The following is a 10850-nucleotide window of genomic DNA, read 5'->3' as shown; positions in this document are numbered from 1 at the left end:
TTTTGTCACAATGCAGGGCAAGAGCAAGTGATTTACTCCCGGCGTGCAGTTGAGTGAAGACCAGGGAGGCTGCTGCAACGAATGAATTCCTGCACAGCATAAGACTTTACCTGGCTAATATGTTCAGTAGTGCTGAGGGGAGAAACCCTGTTCTCAAGGGGGAACGTCCCCCGAAAGATTAGACAGAGGAGCCACCGACATGCAGATGAGGTTGAAGGAGAGAAAAAGGCACGGGCTCATAGCGTGGGGGCGCTGTCCACCCTGCCAGGAACGGTGCCGGCACTGGGTGCAAACGGCGAGCCTCTGGCTGTCGCCCTGCATTCTATTCTGATAAACAAGAGCCACCGACTTGCCTCCTTTCTCTTCACAGAAGCAGTTCATTTGGAGCATCATCTTAGTGAAGTCGCTCTGCAGACAGCACTGTCCTGTTCTTCCCGACACTACGCTGGGAGATCCTTTCAGATTTTCAGGGCCCTAAAGCAGCCTCTTTCTGCAGCTACGCTTTCTGACGTTCTCTCCAGACTCGTAGAAACGGTGGGGGATCCAGGAGAAGAGGCACAGGTATTTCATTAAAGTCGTGCAGCAGTCGTTGACCATCTACTTGCAGTCAAGGACTTAGTGCCAAATACAGGTCGCTGCAGGTGGGGCAAGATCATGGTCATACAGAATTATTCATGTGGGATGTTAACAAAGGTTTGTGATTAATCTTTCATAACCTTAGTGCCTATCGGAGAAAGCTTTACCTTTACACACACACACACACATCCCTGGACATTAGAGATGAGAAGGTAAAAGAGATAAGAAGTTACATTTAAAATGGAGTGTTGAATTCCATTTCTTAAGATACATTGAGTGAAGTATTGCAGTAGAGAACTCAAGTCTCTATTACACCCTTCAGGACACTGGGGATATGGCAGTGAGTAAGACAAAAGGCCTGGCATTCTGGAGCTCACATTCTATTGGGGGAGTAAGCCTTTCATCCACCAGTAATGTACAGCATAATTTTACTTAGCAATGCTATGATGATAAGGTAGAGTTGAGGGTTAAAGAGTGATGGGAAGGAGGGAGCAATTTTTTTTTAATCCTCCCCTGAGGATATGTTTGTTTTTCTGCATTGATTCTAGAGAGAGAGGAAAGGAGAAAGAGAAACATCGATGTAAGAGAGAGATATCAATGGGTTGTCTTCCATACATGCCCTGACTGGGAATCAAACCCGAGACCCTTCGGTCCGTGGGCCAGCACTGTTACCGCTGAGTCACACGAGCCAGGGCAGGAGGGAGTGATTTTTTATGTGATCATCTAAGAAGGTGACTTTTGAACCCATACATCAGAAGTGAACCCTGTGATAATTTGGGCAAGAACCTTTCTGGCAAGGGAAGTAAGGCAGACAGGTGCAAAGGCCCTGAGGCAGAAGCAATAGGCTTTTTTTGAAGACCTTCAAACCAACCTTTCGGACCCCGCGGACCACCAGTTGGCGACCACTGCTCTGGAGTGTGTTGGATGGGGCTATCTAAAGGCAGGAGATTGATGGGGTGGGCAGGGCTAGATCATGTGAGGCCTAGTAGACCCTGGTGAGAGATAGGGTTTTACTCCCTGGTGAGAGATAGGGTTTTACTCTGAATTGACGGGAAGCCACTCAAGGGTTTGAGAGGAGGGTGATGGATATGATTAGCTTATCAAAGACTTGCCTTGAGGGCTAGGTAGAGTCCTTAGCGGAGCAAGAGTGAAAGCGAGGAGGGTCAGGTAAGAGGCTACAATAAGAGTCCAAGCCGAAGTGTGGTGAGAGCTTAGATTAAGGGAACCTGTGGAGATGGAGAAAAAGGGTCATATTTAAGATATATTAAAAGTAGTATTTTCAAGACTTGTTGATAGATTCGATTTAAATGTGAGAGAAAGAAGCAAGGATGGCTCCTAGATCTCTAGCATAAGCAATTTGTGGTGCCATTATAATCATTTTATGCCATTAATTTGATGAGTTTTCATCAATCAGCAAGATCATGTTGCTTAAGAGTTTAATCAATTTATAATGTTACTGTGGAGTTTGTTCTATTTTTAAATCTCCTTGGGAAGTCCGTTTTCCAGAGCATAATTAATGAGAGTCTGCCCTTTTTTCTAGGGATTTGTGATTGAGCTTCTTCTCACGTTGGAATCTGCGATTGATACTTTGGCTGAAACCATGAAGCATTATGATCTTCTTTCTGCCCTTTCTCAGTAAGAATTTAAACCAGGCAACTGGTAGTAGCTTTGTATATAGAACTTCAGTGGCTGAATATGTATAGCTATGGCGCTGTCTTATTCTAATACCGGTAGTGAGAATGGTACCGAAGAATTGGGATGGACTAGCAGTGGGGAATGAGCCTCAGACCGTGAGGATGTGTGGGAAGTCACAGAGCCATGCGTGGCAATGCTGTTGCTCTTGGTCAAAGATGGGCTTCCCTGACAAGCTCCATTCCCGCGGCACTTGGCGTCCCATGGTCCCCCCAGCGGGCCAGGCCCCTCAGACTCACACTTTCCTTCTCCCTGGAGCTGCCTCCCTCCCCCTTTCTCTTCCTTGCAAACCCTAAATTGACTGAACTGAAGTATCCTTCAAGTCCCACCTCAAATACCACCTCCTGGCTAAGCTTTTCTGACGTCCCCCACCCCCAGGGAAGTGCTAATTATTCCATCCTTTGGGTTCTTACAGTGTTTTCTTTATATTTTAATAACAGCAATTAACAGGCTATAAATGGGTCCATTTAGACATCACTCTTCCCCGGTAGATTTTATCAGATATTCTTCACATTTTGCATACTGCTGGCACACGTAGAAAGCATTCTGTAATTATTCTTCAGTTGATGATAATTGGATATGGGGGGGGGAGAAATCAAAGACTTAACTTTTGAGTTGGTTCTTTTGGAAGGAGTGTGCATTGACAGAAAGAGCCACTGGGACCATCAAGTCTGGGAATAAGACAGATGAGGTCTGCTTTGGACGTAACATTCGCTAAGTCCCAGAGCAGAGCTATCCATGATTACCGCAGCAGAATTTTCACTTCATGACAGACCTTATCCAACTCAAAGCAAACTGTGGGCCACGGTAGAAAAGATACTGTTGTACATTTTGTTTTAATGTGGAGGGAAGAACTCAAATTTTATTAAGCAAAGTCAGATATACTTTAAAATGATTTTCCCTGGGAATGGTTATCGTTTTTTCAGTGTTTTCAAGAATAAAATTAATGTAGCGAAAGAAATGACCGTGCATGCGTTTGTCTTTTCTCTTTTAAAGAACCTCATATCATGATCCTATCATGGGAAACAAGTATGCAGCTAACAGGAAAAGCACTGGACAACTAAATCTAAGCACAAGTCCCGTTAATAGTGGCAGTTACTTGGGATGTAACAGTAGTGCAAGGAGTAACTCTTTGAGATTAAGTTTAATTGGTGACCGGAGAGGTGACCGGCGGCGCAGCAACACACTGGATATAATGGATGGACGGATAAACCATGGCAATAGTCTAGCCAGGACTAGAAGCCTGTCGTCTCTGCGGGAGAGGGGCCTGTATGACGTGCAGTCCACTACTGAGCCTGCCAACTTGATGGCCACCATTTTTTGGATCGGAGCTTCCTTGTTAGAATCCGACTATGAATATGAATACCTCCTGGCTCTCCGGCTCCTCAACAAACTGCTTATCCATTTGCCTCTGGATAAATCAGAGAGTCGAGAGAAGATCGAAAGCATGCAAAGCAAATTGAAATGGAATAATTTTCCAGGCCTTCAGCAGCTCTTCCTTAAAGGTTTTACCTCAGTGTCCACACAAGAAATGACCGTGCACCTCCTCAGTAAGCTCATTGCTGTCTCCAAACACTCGCTGGTGGACCCTTCCCAGTTGTCAGGTACCGCTAAGAGGATCGCTCCTACGCTTCGCTTTTTACTGTAGTGAAATGTAAACTGCTGTTTGCTTGGAAATCTACTAATTTCTGACTTTCTACAGTTACAGTTTTTTTAAATATGTGAGATAGCTTAAATTCTTTGCTAAAAGCTAAAAATATTTAGAAGATCCAGTATTCCAGGAAATAAAAAGTAAATGGTTTCTGTGAATCATTAAAAAAATACTTTTAACTTTTAAAGTTATGTGCAATAACATGGGTTACTGTTCGCTTTCTTTTTTTTTTTATATAGGCTTTCCTCTTAACATCCTTTGCTTATTGCCTCACTTAATCCAGCATTTTGACAGCCCAACTCAGTTTTGCAAAGAAACAGCCAGCCGGATAGCAAAGGTAAGCAAATGTTATGCTGAAAGGTAACACGAGAGGGAAATTTTTCTAGAGTTTATCTTCAAGGGAGATCTTTTTACTGTCACTTCTCTCTGAATTTGTATTCTTTTTACGCATATAAAGGTGTTATATGACTCAAGTTACAACTGCTGAAATGACAGTGAATAAAATTCATTAGAGTAACACTCCTCTAAATCCATCTTTTTCTGCTTTGTTTCCCTACTTTATCCTCTACCTTTCTGGCAGTTTCTAATTCACTCATTTATTCACTAGCATATTTACTGAGCACTGGGTGAGGTGCTGGAAATACAGTGATAAAGAACATGGAGTACTTATCCTGCGGGCCTTAGAGAGAGGATGAAATCAAGGAAGTAGATAGTCACCGTAGAGTCATAAACACAGCGAGAGGGCAGAGTACTTTAGAGGCACAGAACAAAATCTTCCACTAGGAAGTCAGCTGACTTTGAAGACTGAATAGGAATAACCAAAGTAAGATCCCTGGGTAGGAAACAAAGAACAGGCTGAGGGTGGAAGTTTTTTAAGAAGTTGATGTGCAAAGGCCCTGAGGAGGAAGAAGGCAGAATGTACCTGGGGGTTCTGAAAGTTCTCTCTTTATATTTGCCTTTCTCCTTTTAATACTCTTTTCCTCTTCTCTCTCTGTCCCCTTCATTTCTTTTCTTATTTGGCTCCTCCCCTTCCACTGGACAGTTCTGAAATAGAAATGTAACTTTTTAAATCATCTGTTAGCATTTTTTATGTGTTATAATCCTTAATTTTAAAAGAATGTGATTAAATTTTATATTTGTAACAATTTCTTCTCTTAACAATAAAGAACTCTCAGATATTTTGCCTTCTGCTTATACTTAATTAATAATAATTATTTTTGCGGGAGGGGGGTCACATTCAGTCTTAGAAATAGTTTTTCAGACTAAAAATAAAAACAGTTGTAAGAAATAGTTATGTAAATTTACAAGGAATTACATACAAGAGGAATTAGGTGAACTGGGGGGTGGTGAGTGAATAGCAGTGTCAGTAAGATAACCAACACTGTTGGAAAAAAATCAAAGAATTTGGGATCAGAAGGGAACCAAGCAAGTAAAATCCTCTGGAAGAACTTTTTATATAAGCAATTAAAAAAAAAAAAAAAGGCTGAGATTCAGTTAACAAGCAGCACAGCAGGAAACGGGCAGAGCAAGCACGCAGAAAGCCAAATACAACACCCACCTCTGGGCGGCCCAGATGCCAACACTGGTGAGTGCAGATTTATCTCTGGGTGCCAGTGCAGTGACAAGTACTACCAGCCCAGCTAACCACATTAGCAGTAATAAGAGTAAGACTCTTTTCATTATCTTGATAGATGATATTTAATTAGTGACAAAAAAACTGAATGAAATCATACTGTTGATTCCATTTTTTTCTGTTGATTCCATTTTTAAATTAAATTTCTAAATAAGAAGAGATCCTTAACATAATTACTTGAAAAGCATGTATTTAAAAAGAAGAGCCATTATTATAGTTCATGGAAGCATCTGCTCTGAAGGTGATTATTTGTCTTAAAAAAAAAAAACCAACAAAATATATTTGCATGAATGAAGTCTAGAAGTTATATGAAATAAATAATTCATTAAAATAATTTTCATTTTAATACTCTAATGACACAGAAAAATGTAAACAAGGGTTTTTTTTTCCTTTATGAGGGGTAGAAAAGAAAATATTGGGGAGAAGTATATTGGCTTACTTTGGGATTTCAAGAAAATAAAAAGCATAGATTCCCTAATAAAGGAAGTAGAAGCATTGAAGAGCCTCCGCCGAAATGTGCTGAATAAACTCCTGGGGTCAGGGGTCAGCGCAGCCCGGCTACCCCACCGGGAGGGTGTGGACGCCCCTCAAGTGTCAAGCCTCCTCTGTCATAATTTGAGACAAAGAATAGGAAATTCCAAATACTTTTTTTTTTAAGAAATAAAATATATGGCTTTCCATGAGTCATAAATTGTGTGTTTTTTTAGTCTGTTTTCTCCCTGTTGAGCAGCACACAGCGGTTCCATCTGTATGCTTTCAGCAACCTGCAGGATGTGGATCAAATTGATTTCTTAATTAGTCTCTCACTTAAGCTGTCGAGTAATTTTCTGCCATTACGTGCTTCCTCATTATGCAGATACCTCTGGGTCTACTGTTTGTGCCGTTGGAAAGCATAGAATCTAAAATGAGGCAACACTTAGGACAGATACTGTCCTTTTCAGCTGTTTGTTATGGCAGAAATAGTACTCTTACAAGCATTTGTTATGAGACTTTTTGGATCCGATTTTAACCTGGTAATTCCAAAATCTAAAGCATTTGGACTATTATAAAATTGCACAGCATATATTCCTTTTGTCCTAAATATAGGTTTTTAAAAATCATTCTTTAGGGGAAAATATTATTTAAGAATGTAAGAATTCTATAGGGATGTCTTATTGTTCAGGAAAGATAAAAATTCTTCCTGAGCCCTGACCGGTTTGGCTCAATGGATGGAGCGTCGGCCTGCGGACTCAAGGGTCCCAGGTTCGATTCCGGTCAAGGGCATGTACCTTGGTTGCGGGCACATTCCTAGTAGGGAATGTGCAGAAGGCAGCTGATTGATGTCTCTCTCTCATCGATGTTTCTAGCTCTCTATCCCTCTCCCTTCCTCTCTGTAAAAAAATCAATAAAGTCTCATAACAAATGCTTGTAAGCGTACTATTTCTGCCATAAAAATCAAAAAAATCAATTAAAAAAAATTTTTTTCCTGAAAAAGAACCAATTGTGAAATTGTAAAATGTGATTTTTTGTTAAAATAGCATGATAACTTAGTATATTTTGAAATACATATAAGACATATCAACCAATTTTTTTTTTCTTCCTGGTGCTTGTTGTATGGGTAAAAGGCTACTCCTGCTGAAATCAGCTGGTTGTAATGACTTTACTTATAAAATAGCTTCTACAGTGCTGTATTAGTCTCTGCACAGTCTTGCGTACCTCCCTATCACGGGCCTCTCCAGTGACAACGTCCACATGATTAGTCAAAATAAAAGTCAGAGTCATCTAAAAGTTACAATATCTGTAGTTTGAAAGGTAACACCACTTTCTTCACTCAGTGCTCCAGGCAGTTTGTGCCGATACATACAAACCATCAATCGATGGAAGAATAAGTGAGGAAAAAGAAACTAAAATAAATTTCATGGAGGCTAGCCTTTTTACGATAGAAATGGAGGAGCAGTGTGGCCCTTTTCCAATTCTGCTTTGTTGGGGTGCCCCCAGAGGAGAATAAAAGGAACATCTTCACCTAGGACTTAGGGCACAGACAGACTAAGCAGGTGCATTTGGTCAGTAAGGTGCCCAACATTCAGCTCCCCTGGTGCTGCAGGAAGTCAGTATATTTTGAAGTGGCCTATAATGATTTGGGGGAGAGGGTGTAGATCTATAATATTCTCAACAATAAAGATACATTTTTTTTAAAAAGGCAGATTTGAGCATGCATAAGAAAGAATCGGCAAACTTGGGGATAGGACAATGTAAATTATTGAGTCTAAAAAACAGGAAAAAATAAAAGATTAAAGAAAAATAAGGCTATTGGCCAAGGACCTTTAAGAGCTTTAGGCAATTTCCTGAAGAGCAGTTTGAGGTCCAGTGAAGTCCTTTGAGTATAATGCGCACATTGAGGCTTTTTGCAATTTACTGCTCTAGCGGGACCTCAGGTGGCTTCAGACTAAAGCATGTCTGTAGCAGGCATCTCTGACCCTCCCAGAGAATTCCCAGTCTGAGCCTGTTTTGTATAGTTTTTACAAAACCATGAATGGGCTTTTACCAAAGACGGTTTTCCAGAGCAGCAGACTGAGAAAAAGCCATACTTGTTTAGCACCCACAGGAGTATCTGACATATTAATTATCTTTCCATATTATCTATTGCTAGTCTCTTCATGTCGGGGCCTTTTTTTCTCTTCTGCTTAACTTTCCTACTGTATTGAAATAAAATGCATTGAAGCTTCAACATATACATTTGTTTCACTAAATATATGTAGTATGAAATCAAGCTTACACTTGCGTCTTTATTTGTGGTGAATGAAATTGTTTTATTTTTTTTTAGGTTTGTGCAGAAGAAAAATGCCCAACCCTTGTCAATCTGGCGCACATGATGAGTTTGTACAGCACACACACGTACTCCAGGGACTGCGCCAACTGGATCAACGTGGTGTGTCGGTACCTGCACGACTCCTTCTCGGAGACCACGTTCAACCTGGTGACTTACCTGGCGGAGGTAAACTTACCAAAGGGTGGTGGTGGGTTTCTTTAACTGCTCTGTGGCAAAAGTTGTATGTAGACGTATTTCTAAAAGGAGCACTGATACTAATCTTCAAATTGTTTTGAGAGTGATTATAGATTGCATCCCTTTTTAAAGAAAAACATAAATCATTTTTTTCCAGTATAAAGGACGTTTTTATAAACTTTTTTCCCATTTTCAGTATTTATGTCTTCGTTCACTGTCCCTAAGAGATAGGAATTCAAAATAGTGTAAACCTCAACTTTATTTAAAATGGAAAACGGGTCTCTAGAGGTCTTGATCCTCGAGAATGGTCATCTTTGCTTCTACACAAGTAGTTCTCGACTGTGAAATCCCTACTGGCATAATACAGTGTGCAGACGCATTTCTGCCAGGGCGTTTTTTATTTTGATGATACATTTGTTTCCTGACCTCAAATATGATCTTGGTGGCTAAAAACAGAATTATTTAAAAAAAAAAAAAAACTAGCCCTAGAACCGCATAAAAAGTTAATATTTGTCTGTTGAGGGAGTAACTTCATGCCTAGCAAGTTACTGAGTAGAAAGCCACAGAGAGAACCGCAGAAGGAAGAAGTTGCTAGTCACTAAAAATGTTTGTCAGCTTATGATAAACTAGTACCTACCTTCCGTTTTAGAAAGTTGGCTTCTAGAAATTAAATTAAGCCTAAAATGCTGTGTAAACAGAAAAGACATTATTCATAACTCAATGAACGTTGTAAATAATGTTCATAGCACTTTAATCTGGCTACGTCCCTGACTGTCATAAAATGCTTCAGGACTGTGTGGATTGTTAAAGTGCTTTGAGAGGCTTGCTCCCATCAGCTGTACATTTAAGAGAGCTGACACTGTGGGCCATCTGCCTGGCAGCTTCCCGTCTCTCCATGTCTCCTATTCCTACCCATTCAGGACAAGAGGCAGGATAAAACCAGTGCTAACCTCCTTAATCGGCTTTGAGTGTAATCGGCTTTGAGTTTAAGTGCCTTAGATGAGCGGTCGCCAACCGGTGGTCTGCGAGGTCCAAAAGGTTGGCGACCGCTGCCTTAGACCACCTTCACTTTGTGCCACCGTAAAGCTCGCCACTCAGGTAGCACCAGCTCTCCCTGCGGTCTGGACCTGCACAGTCAGCCCGGGGGTGCCACACACGGCAGCATCTGTCTGCTCTGTAGAGAGGATGCTTTGCCCCAAATGTTGCTCTTACTAGTGTAAGTTATCCTTGCTGCATTATTATGCATAATTATCAAAGTATTGCTAACATGTATTTAAAACTATATATTTAACTGTCCTGCAAACACTAGGAGGTAGGGGTTATCGCTATTTTATTTTAAAAAATCAAGAGGCTCAGAGAAGTTAAGAAACATGTCCAAGATCACATAGCTAATCAGGGGCTGGTGTGAGTAGCTTGGGGGTAGTTATTTTTTAGTGGTGGTGGTGGTGGTGGTGGTATAATGATTTTTCTCTTTACGTAAAATAAATGGTGTTCAGTTAAACTAAGGAAGTAAAAGAAAACACTAAGATTAAGATAATAGACATTACCTTTTACTTTTCTTCGTCTCTGGATTTCTAGTCCTCTAACCTTAAACTCCTGACTTAAGTCTACTTTTCAATATCATAAATGTAAATACCGAATTTTCACTTTCAGCTGCTGGAGAAAGGACTGTCCAGTATGCAGCAGTCACTGCTGCAGATCATCTACAGTCTTTTGAGTCACATTGACCTCTCTGCCGCCCCAGTCAAGCAGTTTAACCTGGAGATCATAAAGATTATTGGCAAATATGTACAGGTGAGTGACCACAAAACTGATGCAGAAATGTTCATCTCAAAGTGATTTATAATCATAAAAACCAGAGGCACCTTAAATGTCCAAGAGGAAAGAAGTGGTAAGTCCATAAATCATATTTTCAGGAATGTGTACAATGGAACAATGTTCTCAATGTAAATGACAAAAAGCAGAATCCGAATGCTATCTGATAAAAAGCACCAGATATTTAGAAAGTGAAAAAATCAGACTTGGCTTAATGTGAGTGATGACACGTCAACCTAGTCTGTACTGAATTTCACCTTTGAACTGTTAGCAAGGCCTTGTTATGCAGATCAGTATTGTGGATACAGCTTATTAGACAGCAGACTCTTTGTTTTTAATGTTTTTATTTATTATCTTTTTATTATTGATTTCAGAGAGTAAGGGAAAGAGAGATAGAAACATCACTGATGAGAGAGAAGCATTGATCGGCTGCCTCCTGCACGCCCCACACTGGGTGAGGATTGAGCCCACAGCCAGGGCATGTACCCTGACCAGGAATT

General features: G+C 40.6%; 1 protein-coding gene across 10 annotated transcripts in view; it reads left to right on the top strand.

The window, feature by feature from the left end:
• FRYL (FRY like transcription coactivator) overlaps positions 1–10850 on the top strand; it is a 232292-nt gene that overhangs the window by 182193 nt on the left and 39249 nt on the right. For all 10 annotated transcript variants that reach the window (XM_023764804.1, XM_023764802.1, XM_023764805.1 and 7 more), the window contains 6 exons: positions 371–561; positions 2117–2211; positions 3265–3872; positions 4159–4256; positions 8356–8526; positions 10189–10329. In XM_023764804.1, coding sequence (XP_023620572.1) covers positions 371–561; positions 2117–2211; positions 3265–3872; positions 4159–4256; positions 8356–8526; positions 10189–10329 — 1304 coding nt within the window. The remainder of the gene's footprint in view (positions 1–370; positions 562–2116; positions 2212–3264; positions 3873–4158; positions 4257–8355; positions 8527–10188; positions 10330–10850) is intronic.

Source organism: Myotis lucifugus, unplaced genomic scaffold, assembly GCF_000147115.1.
Source record: "Myotis lucifugus unplaced genomic scaffold, Myoluc2.0 scaffold_349, whole genome shotgun sequence".
Lineage (NCBI taxonomy): Eukaryota > Metazoa > Chordata > Mammalia > Chiroptera > Vespertilionidae > Myotis > Myotis lucifugus.
Note: the sequence above shows the minus strand (reverse complement) of the source record. Positions and strands in the feature narration are given on the sequence as shown.